The 19,034-nt window shown below is 58.1% G+C and overlaps 1 protein-coding gene across 14 annotated transcripts in view; it reads right to left on the bottom strand.

Moving 5' to 3' along the window:
* Srcin1 (SRC kinase signaling inhibitor 1) overlaps positions 1-17,263 on the bottom strand; it is a 64,567-nt gene extending 47,304 nt beyond the window's left edge. For 8 of the 14 annotated variants that reach the window (XR_005975605.1, XR_005975606.1, XM_041664013.1 and 5 more), the window contains exons 1-2: positions 15,876-16,138; positions 8,959-9,021 (exon numbers count right to left, since the gene is read on the bottom strand). Coding sequence is in view for 10 of the 14 variants with exons in the window: in XM_041664013.1 (XP_041519947.1) it covers positions 8,959-9,021; positions 15,876-15,999 (187 nt within the window). In the remaining 4 variants the exon portion in view is untranslated. Of the gene's footprint in view, positions 1-8,958; positions 9,022-15,875; positions 16,139-16,992 lie in introns of those variants that run through there. The other 6 variants (XM_041664014.1, XM_041664002.1, XM_041664004.1 and 3 more) reach the window with 5 other exon arrangements.
* Between the last annotated feature and the right edge of the window lie 1,771 nt (positions 17,264-19,034).

Below are 19,034 nucleotides of genomic sequence, written 5' to 3'. Positions count from 1 at the left end.
ATAAGTCATCACTCTCGGCCCCACCTGGCTTCTTTACCCTGGATGTCACCATCTACTCTGTCCCCTGCCTGTCGCTGGGCAGCGCTGGAACATGACATCATCTTCAGAAGAGATGGGGAGGGAGAAAACGGAGGGGAGATCAGAACTGCTGTGACAGAAAAGTGACAGGAAAGGGCTCTCAGACACAGCCAGCTCCTTTGGCACGGACACCAAGAGGCTAGGCAAGATGACTCTCTAGGAAGAGGGGGCTGTCACAGGTGTTCCCAATCCACGGTCTGGACAGAGGCAGGGGCCTGAAGGAAAAGGGGCTGTAGCAGAAGGAGGGGGACTAGACACTGTCAGTGGACAGCAAGTCACACCAGCCGTCGGGGCGATGGGGGAAGGTGACAGATTTCAGGAGAGGAAGAGGGCCTGCTTCAGATGCCACAGGACCCTGCTCAGGAGCACACACGAGTGCAGGCAACAGAGCTCCTGGTGTCCCCTCTACAGACAGAGTAAGAGGCACCCAAGTCACCCAGGAGCAGCCCTGAGGCGCTGCCGTGGTTAATACTGCCTGACAGCTCCATCCCACTGACACCGGCTTCAGTCTGAAAGCGTGATGCGCTCGAAGGCTAGAGGCCAGAGGACAAAGGTCAGAGGCCAGATCTGCTTCTTAAATGCCAAGGCTCTAGGAGCTATGCGTGTCCCTGTTCACCCAGGGCAGGCCAATGCTGTGGCCCCCGGGGTGCCCTGCCCTCACCCTGCTTATCTATCCATGGGTCCTTGGAGCAGAAGCCCATCTGCCTCTGTTTTCTAGAACCAGCTTTTCCGCCCCATACCACAGCCACCAAAGTCATTTTCCAGGCAATTGCCTTTCTGTAAACATTCCTGTGTAATATCCCCCTAAATTGCTAATGCCCAGCGCCCTGTTGGGTCTCCTGTCACTCCAACAAGAGCCTCAGAGATGCGGGTGGAGAGGAAGCGAGCCTGAGAGAGGCTGAGACATGAGCTCCCAGCCAGCTCCCAGCCAGCTCCCAGCCAGGGACCTCCGTGCCTGCACCCTGCAACTCTCCAAGCTCTGCAGCCCAACTCCACTCTCTAGAAGTCAGGCCATCCTGGCAGAACCTCATCCGGGCCAGAGGGAGGACAAGGAAGAAGGAGGAGGGCGTCCCGTGAGAGGGAGATCTGGAGGGGAAAGGAGCTGGAAACACGAGGGAGGTGGTTGACAATCCAGATGTCACCACTGGGTTCCCAAGGAAGGCTGGCTTTGATCTGGACCTGGGAAGACAGAGGGAGGGGCCGGGCAGGTGGACTCAGCTTCTGGGACTCCCTAGCTACGGACATGAGGTGGACAAGGCAAGAGCGTGTCTGCTGGTGATACAGCCAGGGCTCCCCTACCCGACTCAGTGATCTACAGAGCCATAGTGGAAAGCTTCGGACCAGTCTCGCCTCCTGGGAATACAAGGGCCTGGAAGGTGGAGTGACTAAGGATGGTGTATCTCTCCGGGGATAAGGGACAGGAAGGAGACTGTCACCTGTGCCCCTGTGTTCTCTTCCATTCCCAGGAAGCTGGGCATCCAGAATCAAGGGGGACAAGAGCTGAAAGAGCCCTTGGAGAAGCCAGGAGGAGAGAGGATTGGTGCTGGCCCTGCCAGTCACAACCTCACACAGGCAGAAAAACACAAACCAATTTGCACAGATTTAAAACCCACTGAAGGCCACTTAGTTGGTTAAACGAGTTGGAATCTAATTAAAGGACCTCCTCAGGGCTGGGGAGGGACAGCTTACCTGCCTAGGAGGAGCAGTGGGGCCGGGTCTGCGCTTTCCCCAGCTCCCTGTGGAGTTTCTGTTGCTTTCCACAGGATCATTCAACCACCTCAGCTAGCTAGCTGTCTGGGTCCTCGTCATGAGCCCAGTAGGAACAGCCATGAGCCCAGTAGGAACAGCCGTGCCCCCTTAGTCTGAGCACAGCATGATGCTAGCCCACCCTAGCCTCCTCTAGACCCCAGCCTCCAGCGGAGCATTATTTGCTAGGGGCAGGACACAGCCTTCCTCTGACATTATAGTTCATCTACCCTATAGGGTGGGGCCTCCTCACGGCACTGAGGGCCTCTTCAGGGTGGGGCCTTGTCTCCACCCTTAAATAAGATTTTCTTCCAGCAGGTGTGGCCCTTGCACACACACCAAATGGTCCTGAAGGGTACCCCAGGACTGACTATCACCAGACAGCGCTGAGGACCCGGGAAGAGCCAGTCAGACCTGGCACACACAAGTCTACTGACTCTCCTAGACCAGCACAGGTGGGTCAGTAACCCTGGTAGGCTGTGACCCCTCTCAGCTCCTACCTCCTAGACGGGGAGGCCTGAAACCCACGGTAATGATGCCCTCCTGCTGACCCCATCAGTGTCCAAAGAAACCCCATGGTGCTCTTACTTCAGCCAAATGTTTTTCACAGAAAGGAACCGAAAGCCTGGAGACCAAACCTGACCAATCACAAAGAGGCCAGGGGCCAAGACAGAAGCACAACCCAAGTGTGCTGGGCTTCCATGCCTCTTCCCAAAAAGCAGCTCCCAGGAGAGTCCCTCTCCAGAGGCATAAAAGCTTACCACCAATTCAGATCATAACACAGAAGTGCTCAGGCCCAAAGACACAGCCAGGGGTCATGGCCCAGCCTGACCCCACGTCCCCAGGCCAGCCTGGGAGGGGTCCACCTACAGAGTTCAAGGTTGTCTCACTACAACCTTACCACACATTCAGACATTTCCAAATGAGCCACAAAATCAAAACCTCAAACACGCAGCCCTCCCTCTGGTCCCTGCTCCTCCCTCCCACACACAGCAGGCAAAGCTGTGGCTTTACCAAAAAATCACTGAGTCTGCAGCTAACACAGCTCCGCTCAAACCCAGTTCTGCCAATAACTAGTTTTACGACCTTGAGGAGGTCAGGCAGCTCTGCAGGCCTCAGTCCTCTCATTTGTTCCAAAAAAAAAAAAAAAAAGCTGATCACGGACAGGTGCGGACAGGTGCTCCTCGAGCTGCTGGCAGCCACGACTTAGGTCCCCTGGGTGAGCGGAGGCCAGTTGCTCATCCACCCCTAGCCTCACTGCCTCTCACTAGCTGTCAGCTGGGGCTGTGTGTGTGTGTGTGTGTGTGTGTGTGTGTGTGTGTTTCACTTCCAATGCTTCCAATGAAGCCTTGCCTAATTGGCATTCCTGGAAAAGGGGAGGTGGACATGCAGGAAGGAGCAGTCACCCTCCATCTGAAGCGGGGACTGGAAAGGCTGGAACAGCCCTGGCGTGGGCCCACACAGAACAGTGTTAACAAGCTTCTGCCTGCATAGCATCACCGCCGCCGCTCATGCGCCCAGGGAAGATGTCCTGTTGACTTCACAGAGGAAAGCAGCAATGGGGGGAGGGGAGCGAGGAGGGGAGAAAGAGGGAGTCATCAAGCTTCCCCACTTAGAGACTGCCAGAATCCCCTTTCCTCCAGCATACCTACCCGGGGCCACTGCAGGCATAAACAGAGGCACAGAGACAGCAACTACAAGGCAGAGAGAGACCTCAAACTATTCTACACCAGGTGTCTATCTTGGGCCTCGATGCTGGACAGCAGACCTTGCTTTCTCAGACCCCAGACCCCTCAGTGGCCTCCTCAGGGACACCATTCTTCTGGGGATGACCCTGTCATAGTCTCAGCACCAAGCCTCAGCCGTCACTGTGAGCACACACATCCTGGGTCACCTGGTCCCCCACCCCAGCTTCTGTCCAGCCCCAACAGCTTTGTGTCACAGTCCACGGGCACTGCCAGGCAAAGGGACAAGGAGCCCTAGCCAGGTTGTAGCCATATACAGCACCTGAGCCCGAATCCCCAGAGAGACAGTGCTACCTCCGGGTCGGAGCAGTGCATCTCAGCTTGAGACACTAGCTTGATGGCTGGCTACCTGTGTTTGTAATCATTTTACTCAGAGAGGCAGAGACAGGACGATCGGGCATTCCAAGTCATCTCTGGCCACATAAGTGTGCAAGGCCAGCCTGTGGTACATGGTACCCTATCTCAAAACACAAGCCAAGGTAATGGGGGCTGTCATGGAGGCACCAACCAGTACCCCCCTCCCTTTGCCTCCCCAAGTGTCTGGTCTGTTTGGAACTAACAAAATAAACCCCCAGTCAACCTCAAGGCTGCTGACTCTGGTGATAACCGATGATCCAGCACCAATGCTGAGGTTGTTACCTGGGGTCCTGCTTCTGTGCTGCAGGGACTTGGCCTCTCCTTGGGGGGTACAGGTGAGGCTCCTATCAGCTGACATGGCCCCAGGCCTCCCATCCAGAGTAGGTCCCTGCCCCCCATTTCTATCCATAGGACACAAGGTTAGTGTCCTGAGAGGTATGGAAGAGGCCACAGGAGCCAGGGTTGAAAGGGCTCAGGAAAAACAAGCCTGATTACATGACGCTAGGGGAAGTTCTCTCTGCTATCTAACCTGAATCCTCCACCAGAACAGGCAGGAAGGAGGAGGCAAGCCCTTGTTTGTGCCCTGGTATCTGCTAAAGGCTGGGGTCTTCCTTCTGCTTCCATCTACCCAGGCCCCTTGGGTAAAGAGGGCGAAACCCTGGGCTGGGGCGGGACTCATTCCTAGTACATTTGGAAGACACTGGGTTCCACCCCAGCACTAATTACTAAAAGAAAAATGTTGGGCCCGATGGTGAAGGCCTGCAACCCCAGCTACTCAGGAGGCTGACATAGGAGAATCACAAGTCCTGGCCTGCCTGGGCCACAGAGAGAGTTCAAGGCCAGCCTGAGTTAACTTTCAATGCTGTCTCAAACAACAAAGCGGGCAAACAAGGCTGGAGATACAGCTGAGTGGCAGAGCACAAAGCCCTGGGCTCCATCTTGGGTACCAGAAAGGGAGGGAGGGAGAGGGGGGAGGAAGAAGGGAAGAAATGGGAAACAGGGAGGAAGGGAGGGAGGAAAAAGAGAAGGAGGGAAGAAAAGAGAGAGGTTGAAGCAAGCCAGTGGGCTTCCTGGAAAACAGGAATGCAGCCTGGAGCAGGGCCTGTCCCTATGTCGCCTTGGGCACCACACTTCAAAGGGCATTTGCAGCTATGACTCATTTCCCTCTCAAAGGAGCCTTGTGAGGCCGCGCTCAAGCTGAGCACAGGTCAAGAGACTGGAAGCCTGGGAAGCGTAACTTAGCCCAAGACGGGCATGGAGGAGTGGAGGCACCTGTTCCTAGAAGCAGGATTCCCACCCTCCTTAGTCCACATCTGTTCCCACCACCCTCTGACTAGAGGTCTGGTCTCCAGGGCTGGAGCAAGGGATGGGCATAAGAGGACAGATGACAGGAAGACAGCAGCCTGCAGACGGGCTGAGCTGAGCGAGCGAGGAGGAGTGTTTCTAAGCCCCCTCTTTTCAACCTGATAGACTCAGAGTCCTCCCCCACCAGGTCCCAGGCTGTGACAGACAGCCTTCCCTGCTCACCAGCCCTGCAGCCAGAGTCTGGATGCCTCCAGGAATGGAGACCTCGCTAGAGCAAAGGTGTCCATCATCACGAGGACTCCTCCTCCTGAAAGTAAGGTGCAAGGAGAGAGCCCAGACTCTCACAGGGCCCAGGAAAGGGTTATGACCTCTCCTTTTGGGGGTGAGGGAGGCTGCTACACCAATATCTTCTTTGCTGGTACAGGTCCTCCCTCGATGGTCTGGCTTCCAGTGGCCTTGATAGAGCAATGCCCCTGGTGTCACTATCCTTCTTAGCTGCTGTCCTTCAGAAGTGCTCTAGGGTCCAGACAAGGTCTTAGGAATGTACCCAGTGATCTCCTTCTGCCTACACTTCAAAAACGCTTGCCCTCTGAGGCTGCCCAGGACAGAAGCAGTCCAGCTACATATCCAGTGCCTCACCTCCCTGCCGCCCCCTCTGGGGTATCACACTGCCTCATCTTGAGCTTCAGGTGCCCCTCACTCTCACTGCATGCTCCTCCCAGCCATCCATCTGCCTCAGGGCTCGGCCTGGTGGTTATGTGCAGGGGCCCCCAGCTCTGAACTCCACTGCTCCTCACAGCCCAGCATGGTGGAGCCAAGGTGCACACGGCATGTACTCCGTCTACATGTGAGTCTCTGGTGAGTGGCCTGGGACCCCAGCAACCCTGTCCAGATGCCCAGCACCTTGAGGAGTGGGAAACCACAAACTACCGGACATCTGATGGACATGAACCACACAGCGTCTCCTCCTTCTGGCCCGTTTCCCTCTCTGGGTGCTGCGCCTGTCCTGCTGCCCAGGACCCCAGGGCTCCCAAGGGCTCCCAGGGCTCGGCTCCCTGCCCCCAGCCACTTCCTGCACCGTGCCCGCATCTGATGCCCGTGCTCGCATCTGATGCCCATGCTCACGCGGTGGCTAATTCTGGAGTCTCATCAGACGGTAATTATGGGGGAATGAGCAGCACTGTCATCTCGGCGCTCGGCACCTGTCACCACTCCGCCATCATGGGCTGCTGGGATGGGACAGAAGCAGAGGGGGAGGGAGGTCTGAAGAGGGGCCCCCGCCTGCCCACAGGTGACCAGTACATGTCCCCGGGGTGGTCACCCTGATGTTCAGGCATCCTGGCCTGGCAAAGGTCACAGAAGGTGTCTGCGCATGCCCTGTTCCATACATCTTGGCACCTTCAAACTGTCTGGCACACAACAGGCCTGTGCTGACTGTGGACATGATCATATATACACCAGATACAGTCCCAGAAGAGGAGCCACAGAAGACCTAGTGTATAGAACAGAAAGCCAGGCCTGGCAGAACTGGGAATACCTCAGTCAGGACACAGTGAAGATGCGGCAGAGGATGAGAGAGGGGAACCTCACAGTGGGTTCTCAGGAGCCAGGACTAACAAGGAATGCCTCTTGCATTCCAGTGAGTGGACAGACTCCCCTACTGCCCCAGCAACATGAGGGATGGAGGCTAGACTCAAGGCAGGCTTTGGGAGGAAGGCAGGCAGTGAGAAGGGGCAGGGTTGGAACTCGGGTCATCTGTCTGATCCTGGGCATGTTGCATGATTTCCTGTCGTATCTGCTTTGCCCCCAACACAAAAATGACAGCATCTTCAGCACCACTCTGGGGACAGCAGAAAAGGAGGTAAACCACGGGACAACCATAGTAAAGACCTTAAGCCTTCTTATCTCTCACAACGTCCCCAAAACCACCACCACCAGAAGCTAATGGCCTCACCACACCAACCATACCGCGGGAAAATGCAGCCTGCATTCCACTGCCTTACCCCCAGAGCCCCTGGAACACACAGATCTACCTGAAAACAGCGACATAGGCACTGAGCCCTCCCTGGGTGCCCTGGCTCCCACCCAACAGCAGTTCAAACAATGCCCCCATCCATTCCAAAATCCATCCACACCTTCCGCTCAGAACAAGGCAAGATGGGGGCTGCCACATCTTTCCATGAACGCAGAAAGTAGTCTCAGGAAGTAGTGGGCCCCTCCATCACTGGGGGCATTCCAAAAGCAGATAGGCAAAAAAAAAAAGAAGGCCTTGGCCCCTCCGCCAGAGCAGGCCTCCCCCCACAGGCCCCCTGAGATCTATCTGTCAGGGGTCTAGGGAGGACCTGGACTTCTCAGGAGGGTATGCCAGCTCCTCCCCACCTTCCCGGGTAGGAGCTAAGGCTGGGGAGGGCAGGAGCATGGCTGCTCTTTTAGGAAAACGGTAATTTTAATTAAGAGGCAGACAAACGAGCGCTCCGCAGATTGTCTCAGAGCAAAGTTATTAAAAAGCCATCAAGGCGGTGGAGGCAGCCACAGCGGTGAGGAGTGCCGCCTCCCCCCACACCCATGCCTGCCTGGACGCGGATAGGGGGTGGAGGACACAGAGTCACTGACAAGATGGGCTCCACAGCCCCTCGGCTCTGGAGTAGGTGGGCAGTACCACACAGCACCTAGGCATAGCCAGCCCAGCCCTGGACATGAGGCAGGAAGAGAAGCCACCTCCAGAGCACCCTGCTCAGGCAGGAGCCCACGGGTCAGTGCTTGTCCCTCTTCACAGCCTGTCACATGCGCATTCTCACCGAAACTCAGAACAATGAGGCTCAGAGAGGGAAAGGGGTTCGTCCTAGGCCACACAGCTGCAAGGGCTTAAATGGGGATTTAAACACAGGCCGTCCGGCTCAGTGGTCTGAGCCGCGAGCCCTGAGCACAGAAGGAGGGTGGAGGGCTGTCCTAGTCCAGGTTCCAAAAGGCCTTAGTGGTGGCCTGGATGGTACTGCTCCCAGCCTCCAGGGAATTGGAGTCTGAGTCCCTGCTTGATGGGGTGACAGCATGGGTCTCAGGACACTCTACAGAGAGGGACAGGACAGTACAAAGGGGTTTCCAGCATTAGCAGGCCGAGCCAAGATGTCAGTGAATAAGATACCACCTCACTGGGGTGGCGGATGGATGCCACTGTTGGAGGCTAGACCACTGCTAGGTTACATGGCCCCTGCCCAGAGATGCTGAGGGAGATGTCTCTGTCATAGAGATGCTGTGAGCCCCCACCACTCAACACCGCTCCCTAAGGCAGCCATGACCAGGCAGGGTGGCAAGGCATGGCCCTGCTGGGTCTCCCTCTGGAGCCTGCGCCGGCTCAGTGACTCTTCAAAGTGAAGTGGATACCAAGGGACAAGGGACTGAAAAACCATGTCCTGAGGTCACCTGACCCAATTCCCACCACTATCCCGCCCCCAACAGAGCCTCTGGGGCCTCAGGTCTTGGCAGAGGTGGCCTGCCTCTAGCCCATGCCCAGCCCACACAGACACACACCTACATACATGCCTGCGTGCTCACACAGGCACACTCACATGCACGCGTGCACACAGACACATATTTGCCAGGCAAGATGCCCTCCCCTCACGGGGATCTGCCGTCCCCTCCCCCTGACATATGCCTGGCCCCCTGGGCACGGCCCTCCCAGTGGCAGCGGAGGGTGCTGACTAGGTGGGCTCCCTCCTGGCTTACTAACCTGGAGACTTTAAACAGAGGGAACAGAGTCCTGCCGGCTTCCCTCCCGCCGCTCGCTGGAGCCCTGGGTGAGGGACAGGAAAGGAGGAAACCAGTGAATGAGCTGAACGAGCTAGGGGCAGGAGGGTTGGGCCAGGGGGGCGGGGTGCAGCAAGGCAGAGCTGTAGGAGCTGTCCCTTTAGAGGTCACCAGGGTGTGAGGGGCTCCCCTCGGGGTAGAGACCAGGGATTGTAGGAAGGGCAGGCAATAAAAGGACAAAGACATCACTTGGGGACAGACAGGAGGACAGACAGCAACAACACGGAAAACATGGGGTCCCCAGAGTTGGGCCCCCCCGTCAGACAGACAGCCCTGGTCCTCTTTCTGGGACTAGGGAGCAGACGCTTGGCTTGGGTGCCCATTTAAGACCCCAAATGCAGCACCCATGGGGGCCCAACAACTCCCCCTATCCGGGTCTCCCACTTTGGGCAGGAATGGGGTCAAGGTCAGAGGGCTAGCATCACTGCTCACTGCCCTTCCCCCAGCTCCAAGGACCCTTCCTCAATCTGGCAACCTCATCCCTGATTCCACTCCCAGCCGTGAATGTCCTGTGGTCTCCAACAGAGGACACGGGCATTACACAGCCTACAGGTGTTCACACACAAATGCAAACCTTGCTTGGCCACGCAGTGGTGAAAAGCTCCGGTCCTATTTCTGCTGGAGGCCCCTTTGCAGGGTCTCCACATCTCCTCTCATACCCTTCTCTTTCTACACAGAACTTCCTAAATCTATCCTACCCCACGCTAACAGATACCACCTCTTTTTTGCCACGGGGTCTGAGGTACAAATCCCCTTCCTGCCTGGAGACGTTGCATCTGGGCACAGCCCTTGCTTGGCTAGCCTGGGTACATCCACACTCACTGCACGCACTCTCTGAGCCCCCTGCCAATCTCCCGGTTCCAATTTTCCCACCGATTACCCGACGCACGGACGCCCCGGGGAGAAACAGCTGCTGTGCCCAGATGTGGGCAGACTACTGAGAAAGAAAGCAAGAATGCACCACTGATCCGGCACCCCAGGGTGCCTTGGATGGTGGGTGTGAGAGGGGCAGGCTGACTGCTTTGGGGGTAAAACAGGACTCAACAACCCAGTCTCTACACAGTGTGAGTGGTCCAGGATGACCTTGAACTCTGAGCCACCCTCACTGGTGCTGGAATTACAACTCCGCTTGCACCCCATCTCCAGCCCCTTCTCACCACCCTTCCCAGAGTCCTGCCCTCTGTACCGGCTGAAGCACTGGGTCTCAGTGCTACAGGAAAGTGAAGCCATGTCCCCAGTGAGTGTCCCCAGAGCTGCTCCTGGACCACCTCCCATCCAACCTCCCCTTGCACCAGTATTTGGGAAGTTCTCCCTGAAGTCTAACTGTGGTCCATTACATGCTCCAGTAGATTTTTTCCCCACATTCTTCCTGCCTCGTCCTAGGGCAGGTGACTGGCCCCAGGCTGTCAGGTGGGTGACAAGGTTTCACCGTGGGTGACTTTAACGCTCTAGGAGCCCCTTTCCTGAATCTCCCCATACAGCTATAGTAAGCAGGGGAGCCCCTCAGAGGTCACTTTCTGTTTAACACACCAAGAGGCCTAGGCTCCTAAGGACCAGGTTTGGGGTTGGCAGTGAGGGTCTATGTCTGCCAAGGGCTGTTATGAGCCCTGGACACCTTCTTGGGGAGCTTAATTCTCCTCAAGGAGGAGGCAGCTTGTATCTGGGTCGCTGCAGGGACACCCAGCCCTTGGCCATTATCAGGAGACTGAAGTAGGGGAGCATAGGACAAGGATATGTTACCCTCTCTCAGGCCATGTACAAATACCTCTGGCTGGGGCCTCACTGCGGACCAAGTCTAAGGCTTACTGAGTTCTGGGGGTCCCCAGCGATGAGACCCCAAGGAACACAATTTCTCTCCTGGCTTGGGATATTCCACCCTGGGCCTTGCAGGCAGCCGAGCCTGCTGACCACAGATCTCAGAAAACCTGGGAGCAGTGACTGAAGCTGGCCACCTGCTGGACCCGCAGCATGAAGGAAAACAAGGGCTGGATTCTGGTTTCTCAATAGAATGGAGTGCAGGACTGGCCGGGCCTCTAGCCACCTCATCCATCCCCGAGGCTGGAGGATAGATGCAGGCAAGGTGTGTGTCAGTCATGGAGTAAGCCACCAGCGTGTGCATGTGTGTGGGTCCAAATATCTTGGCCTTGTGCCATTTCCTCTGGCTCAGCTGAAGCTGGGAGGTATTCCTCCCGCCCTTCATGTGACAAAGCATTTCTTATCTCAGGGGACAGGAGGTGGGGAGAACCTTAGACAACTGACAGGGAGCTTAAAAACCTCTATTTCCAACTTCTTTACTGATATCAAGGACACTGAGGATCAGAGAGGGCAATACAGTTGCCAAGGTCTCACAGCAACAGAGGAGACGCCAGTCTAAGTTTGTTCTTTAGGGAACAAAAGGGACTCCTTATTGCTTCCTTTGTTCCACACCTCAGGACCCCTCGGTCACACGCAAGAGTTACCTTCTGGGAGAGGGTGCCATGCTGACCACTGGGGGGAATGGCTGATAAACTAACTTCTGCTCCCACACTGCCGACCCTTCCTCATAGACTGGGAAGTGCTTTCTCTCTATCTACCTCCATTCTTCCTGCTCCAAGCTGTCCATGCAGGGAGAAGGGGAAGGGAGCAGAGCAGACGTGCAGCCTCCACACCCTGCCAGCACTGAGGACCATACCAGGGCAGGGTGTCCTGGCAGTTGGCCCTACGCCCGGTTTGTACATGGCGGAAGAATGGCTGATGTAGCGACGTGACTACAGAAAAAGCTTCTTCTAGGAATTGCCCAACCATGTCCTCCCCAAAGCCCAGCCTCGGGCGGCAGTCTCTGCCCCTCCCCAGAACCCCGGTTTGCTTCTCCCAAGCCGGGCACTGCGCTGGGCCTTTCCGTCTCTTCTCTCGTGTAGTCTTCTCTATTTCATAGTAGAAACTAACTTTGCCCTCGGTGTCTGTGCTTCCCTGAAGCTAAGTCTAACCTTGTTCTCACTTGCTGCATTTCCTCTGTGCCAGTCCCTGGGGACGGAGTTCATGTCTGTCCCTTCCTTCAGAAGCTGCCATCGTGACTCAGTGGCCTTGTACTACCTCTTCTAGGCCACCAGCCTTTATCCCAGCCTCGCCCTAGGTAACAGGGGACATGCATTTGGAAGGAACCACAGCAGGACTAGGGACCGGGGTCCAGGGCTCTGCCCTGTGCCAGGTATGGAAGGCACGTGGGTGGCAAGGAGGCCTATGGATGTGTTATAAGATCAGGATAGGCGGACCAGGACCTCTGGGTTACACACACACACACACACACACACACACACACACACACACAGTCTAAGGCCAGGCAGGAAATAACCTCTTCTCTCCATATTTAAGGTTTGTTTCAATTCTCATTCCTAGAGCTCAGGGGCCTGGTCTGGAATAGGAGGGAAAGGGCACAGCTGTGTGTGCTGTGGCCTGAGCTGAAGCCGGAAGGGCCTGAGGCGCCAAACCAAGCACCTAGCGTGTGGCAGCTACAAGAAGCTCTAGAGAACTGACACCCTACTGCCCTGTCCTGCTGCATCCTCCCCACCAAGGCCATGCATATACATCCTGCTTTAGAGTAAGGACACAGGAGAGGTGGGGGACCAGACACCCACCTTCCCGGATGCTTAGTTCCCACCCTCAAAGAAGCTGGAGCCTTGGGAGTTAAGCCAATGGGTGAGGGGAGCTGGAAAGATAGGCGGGACTCTGAGCCCCATGTGGGTGGTGTCCTTCCCCATGTAAGCAGGCGCTATTAATATATGCAAAGCATATGCAAATCACCCAGAAGAGAGACACAACTTCGCAGGAATGTCAGAAGAGACCTTGGAGATCATCCAGCCCCGCCTCCTCATTTCAGGTGAGAAAGGAGACTAGGGAAGGGACTTACTCAAGGTCACACAGACAACTAGGCCTGAGACAGGATTAGTGCAGGGCTCCAGGCTCAGTATGGTTTCTGATGCATCTGTCCTCTGGAGGGTTAACCAGGGGAAACTGGCCAGGGCGTGGCATGGTGCCCAGAAGCTTCCTGGATCCCTCCCTGGAGCCTGAAGGTAGTCTGATGGGCATGAATTGAGAGACAGCTGTGTGACAGAAGTACCCTTAAGGAACAGGGACGGGGACCAGAAGGGCTGGGGGAAAAAAATCTGTTGGGGAGGTGGGGAGGTGAGTGCCAGAGGTTCCTGAAGTGTGCGAGGCAGGGGTATGAGGAGCCCACTGTCAAGGTGAGGTGGTGTGGGAAGAGCCACCACACACACACATACATACACACACACACACACACCACAACGAGCAGGCTTGAGTGTGCTCTTAAATGCACAGCAGCCCCTCCAGCCTGCACTCTGACAGTGATGGCACCTGACAGCCCATAATAGTCAGCTGGCCCATCCCTACCGAGGGAGGCTGCGGCTATGGCTGTTCAGGGACTGCTCCCTCAGCAGCAACCTTCCACTCAGTCCTAGAAAGCAGGATCGCTGCTAGGGCAGAGCAGACAGACAGAGGGGAGGGGCCACCAGAGAGAGCAAGGGGACCTCTGAAGGAGAGGGGACACGGGGCGGGCGGCAGGCAGGCTGGAGGAGAGGCAGGGAGATGGGAGGTGGGAGTGAGGCAGGAGACCGGCAGAGGTGCGAAGAGGGGACTTTGGAAACAGGAGGGCGGAGAGGGATGCTGTTGGGTCCCAGGGACCTAGAGGACCACACTAGAGTCGGGGCACTGCGTATGGAGTCCTGCTACTGAGGTGCCACACTGTCAGCAGGGCTTGGGGACCAAGCTTCTGCCCATCACTGGCTGCCAAGAAGTCGGCCCTCTCTCCCTCCCTCCCTCTCTCGCTCCTGCCTCTCTCTCCCTTGGGGCAGGAGCTGCTTCCCAGCCAAATCCAAAGCCTTCATCTCCTCTTTTCAGAGCTGGGAATGAAAGAAGGGGAAGCGAGCGCAGCCCTCAAACCCGCTGACGGCCAGATTTTTATTATCTTTGCTCAAATGGGCCCTGGGAAGCCAGCTAAGGAGTCTTCAAAGAGCCCCTGAGTGCTTCATTGAAGCTGCACCTGCTCCGGCCCACCCACAGCAGGCGTGGGCTGGGGGCACAACTCATCCCCAGAACCCCCAACTCCAGGGAGCTGAGCCAAGGATTCAGAAGCCTCCACCTTGGCACCTTGTGTCCAGGCAGGGGCCACAAGGTCAGGGAGCCAGGCCAGACCTGGGCCAGCTGGGCATCCAGGCAGGCCCTGTTCCTATCCGGGCCTGAACAACATAAATGAAGGAGGAAAAGGCATCTCCTTGCCAGAGCTTAGAGATAAGTGCTTAGAATTCCTCGAAAGAGATGCCTTTATGGCCAGCCTGGGATTTCCCCTGGACCCTGACCTGCCAGGACACTCACAGGCCACTCCATTCCTCCAGACTCCCGTGATGGTGACAGCACAGACCTTGTCAACCACCACACTTCTTGCTGTGCTCCCAGCTCAGTGAAAGAGGTCAAATTCATGTGAGCCAACCTTCCCCTCACCTGAGCACAGTGCCCAGCCCTTCCAGCCCTCGGCTGGGCTGCTCCTCTTCCCCCAACACCTATCTGGGCTGGAGGTAGGGAGCTTCACAGAGCCCAACCCGATTCCTGCTCAGCACTTCCAGGGCTGGGGTTTTGGCAGAGAATGCCAAGGTTAGCACTCAGCAGACAGCCTGTGCCACCCCTTCCCCCATCCCCTGCTCTGACCACACCATCGAGATCGATGCCCGCAGCCAAAAAGGAATCAATGGTTCTAATTAAACCCTTTTCTTGGGTGGGTCCCTGGACAGGAAGGAGGGGGACACTCAGAGGAGCCATGGATGGTCACTACTCACCTTTAAGAGGCTATATAAGTAAGGCCAGGGAGCCCCCAGACCTCCTATGCTAGTAGAAAGTGAACAGAGGAATGGGGGGTGGGTGGAGAGTCTGAGGGGGAGCATGTCTCTGAGGGCTTGCTTGTTCTAGGAACCCTTCCCCTAATGAGGCTCCTCTCCCCTCTCCCAGCCTCAGACTACATGTGTTTCTTCTAGGCAAGTCTCCAGAGTAGGAGCCAGAAGGGAGACCCACCCCAGCCTCCATCCCAGGGTCATAGCTAGCCCTCCAGGAAGGAAAGATGCAGGACTGGGGGGCAGCATTGGACAAAGACCCTCTTGTCCTCAAGGCAGAGTGGCAGGGAGCCAGGGCAAAGCCTTTGCAGCCAATGATGCCTGGGTACCAGGCAGCCCAGAGGGAGCCCCTTCCCCTTATGTCCAGAGTCCTCACCCACCGTTGCGCCGACACCAGGCTAAGTCTCTACTCCAGCTCTCGGTCTATCAAGAGCACTCTGTCTGAGTAGTACTTTGGACACTTACCCTGAGTGACTCCCACACCAGCCAGCATCAACCAGACCCCCGTACCCATACCACAGCTGCCCCTCACTTACAAACACACACCAGCCATGCTAGAAACCAACACACCCAGCTGCCACCAGAGACAACAGCCTCGCCATCCCTAGTAGCTCTCCATCGGGCTCATCAGCAGGGACAGGGAAGGGGAGAAACTGAGGCACAGAATTAGACAGCCAAGCAGTTGGCTCAAGGTCACCCAGACCAAGATGACCAGAGTAGAGAAAGGTATCTTAATACCCCATCCCCAAAGGGCACAAACCCCACCCGAACTAACGTCTGCTCAGTTTCTCCTCTTCCCACCTTCATCCCAAACACCTTCTAAGGGGCTGCAGCCGAAAAGCTGCCACCAGGGACCCGACTTCCCTCAAAGCTGGAGCCTGCAGAGCCCCAGATATGGCAATATATTTGAGAGGGGTTGTAAGGACAGTTCAGCCTTGCTCACACTGCAGAACCATCTCACCTGGCTCCCCGCGGGCCCCAGGGTCCCTTGGTCCAACCTCCTCCCTGGGAGAGCGGGCTCGACCCTCCGCGGTCCTCTCCCACCAGGCCAGGGCAAAGCGCCGGAGGCACTGCCAGGGCTGCATGGGGAGGCGTGGGGCTGGGGGCGCGCACCAGCAGCCACACACGCCCCACCGGGCCCTGCCAGCTGAGCTGCGGAGGCACCCGGTCGGCCCCCTCTACTGCCACCAGCATCCTGCTGCCCCCACCAACAGGACTCGGAGCCGGCCCGGGAGCTTCTGACGTAGCAGGGGGGTGCGTGGGAGAGGAGGGGGAGCCACGACGAGTCCCCTCCCCAGCCCCGCCCCTCTACTTCTCCAACCCCCTGCAGTCCCCACCTCCTCATCACCCCGGACGCCCTCCCCAGCTGGGGGCGCCCTCCTTTGCCCCTTGCCTCTGCAGGAGGAGGGTTTAAGATCCAGAAGCCCCTCCCTCAGTCCCTCCTTCTCTATGGCCCTCGCTACCCGCCCAGAGAGCGGGGAGCAGGTCCCCAGTTTCTGCAACTGCTGTGGAGCCTAGGAGGTCTCCAGGGCTAGGGCCTCGAGGTGCAGGGGGTAGGGTGTAGAATACAGCCTTGTATCCTGGCAACACAGCCAAACCCAGAGCGCTCTCAGTCCCTTGCTTCCCTGAGGGACTGGCGCGAAGGGTCCAGCACTACCAGCCCAGCGCCTGCACCCCATTCTGAGAGCTGAGGCGGGGATGATGCTCTTCCCTTTATCCCCTTTCCTTCCCCCCTCAGTATCCCTGGCCTCACCTCGCATGGACCCCCTCCTGTCCCCCCTACTCTCCTCGCCACCCCCTTCACCCACCCCTCCCCCTCTACATTGTAACCCCGGGTCCCCTCCCCCCGGGCACCGAGAGGCCCTCCTCGCCCCGTTTCCAGCTTCGCCAGCTCCAGACCCTCTCGGTTCCCAGCGCTCTGCCGCCCTGCTCCTCCCCAGCGCGGCGCTCAGCTGTCCCCTGCCCCCCGCAACACCTGCGCCCGGAGCATCCCTAGCCCGGCCGGCCGCCGCCTCCCGGGCCCGGCCGCCGCCCCCGCCCCCGGCCGAGGGGAAAACACACAAAGAAAACAGAAATACCTTCCACTTAAGCATGGAGGCACATTAGGGAGGAGAGAGACAGGGACATGCCTTGGGACGGAGCGTTCCCCATCGGGCGGGGGCGCGGGGGGCGGGGGCCCCGGGCCGGCCTGCCTGGCGCTCGCCCTCTCGCCGCCTCGCGGGCTCCTCTCTCGGCCCCAGCCCCGGGGCGCGGTGCCAGGCGGGCGGGCCGGGGGCGCGGGCCCCGCCGGGGTGGACCAGCTTGGGAGGGCGCCGGCGGCCGGGCGTGTGGGTGCGCGCGCGCGCGGGCGTGTCACCGAGTGTGCGAGAGCGAGTGTGTGTGTCTCTGTGTGTGTGCGCGCCGCGCCAGTGCGCGCGTGCGGCCGGCGCGGGTGTGTCACTGCGGGCGGGAGCGCGCGCGACGCGGGCACGCGCGTGTGGCCGGATGGTACAAAGGGCCGCCGGGGGTGGCAGGGAGCGGGGGAGGGGAAGGGGCGCAGCGCTTCCTCGCGCCCTCCAGCAGCACACCGGCATCCCGCAGCACACGGCCCGGACTGGGATGCGGGGCGCGCTCATGCTCCGCCCCCCCACTCCACCTGCTATCCCCCCACCCAAAGCGGTCCTCCAGCCGTTAGAAACAAATGACCCCGGAGTGGCCTCGAAAGAGGCATCTGGGGAGGTGACTCCTTGGGTCTCCAAGCACGCCTTGGGACAGAAAAGCACTCCAGGCGCGGCGAAGCAGGACGAGAGGATGGAGAAAGGACAAGAAAAGGGGGACCACTTTTCAGCCAAGGTGACCTCGGAACGCCACGGTCGCTCCACACCTGGAGGGGCCCCAGGGTGCCTCTCCTGGGTCCCGCCCCCACACCCCTGCCCCTCCCCCTTTCTCAGCCACCACTCGGCCTGGGACCCAGCTCTCCGGCGCCCCCTGCTGGACAACCTCCCCTAGCCCCTACTTCGGTTTCCCGCCCCTACCTCAGGCGCGAGCAGGTACTGCACGCGACTGAGGACACATTGATCCCCTCTGAAGTGGACCCAAAGTAGGATGCTCCAGACAGTCTTCTCATGCCTCTTCTGGCGACACCTTTGCCACCTCCACGGCAGTCTGCAAATCGCCATCTCGGTACTCCCACCCTGGTTCACCTTACGGGGCCTACCTGGTGATTCCGCAGACTTCTCCATCTCCAACTTGGACCCAGACACGGGTTGACCTTTTGTGCTCAGGCTTCTCCCTCCTTCCTTCCCTCGGGTTCTGCGGCCAGTTCCTCCTCTCAGAATCCTCGCTTCGAGAGGGGCAGGTGGGCTGAGCCCTCTGTCCTTTTTATTTACTCCTGGCATTCCCAAAAGCAGTTCAAATGGTCAAGAAAAGGCCACCTAGTGCCCACATCTCTTCCCTGAAGTCCACCCGGCAGAATGGCTGGCAGACAGAGCCCAGGAGAAGAGACCCCACCCCAAGTGGCCCAGATGTCAAACCGGTTTCCCCACTTCGTGATCTACCCAGTCCCAGCCTTAATCTGGGCTCTCCTGCTTTTCTGCCCGCCCCCAGGCCTGCCTCTGAGCCAGCCACGTGCCCAGCTAGGGGCAAGGTCCCAAATGCCCCTTACAAATCAATTCCAGTTCCACTAACTTAGGTGGCAGGACACGGCAGTGGGAGGGGACTCTGCTCCAGCTGGCCATGTCAGAAGGACAGCCAAGAACTGTGTCCTGGACACACGGTCTGGACACACAACCCCAGCAGTTAAGACCATGACTTCTCTCCTGGGCCAGCTGCTTTTCCCTCTGCCAAATGGATGGTGCCCATCTTTTGGCCTCTGGGCACTCACTGGGCACCCTTCCAGCTCCCTGCCTGGCTGCCTTCCCAAGATGGGCACCAGGAGGCACCGGGCCCTGTGCATGGGAGGGGTCATAGCCATTACGCCTTGAGCCTGGCACACACCTCTCCTCCCTTCAGACCTTCACACTGTTCCATAAGACCCCTCTGCCTCTGGGGTCTTCCCAACCCAGAGCCCCCTCCTGGAGGGTAGACAAAATGTCTTCCTGTCCCTATTCTGTGCCCATCCAAGGGGAAGGACATCAGTGGG

Source organism: Microtus oregoni, unplaced genomic scaffold (genome assembly GCF_018167655.1).
Source record: "Microtus oregoni isolate MIOR12 unplaced genomic scaffold, Mior012 000015F_ref0000493, whole genome shotgun sequence".
In the NCBI taxonomy this organism is placed as follows: Eukaryota; Metazoa; Chordata; class Mammalia; order Rodentia; family Cricetidae; genus Microtus; species Microtus oregoni.
Note: the sequence above shows the minus strand (reverse complement) of the source record. Positions and strands in the feature narration are given on the sequence as shown.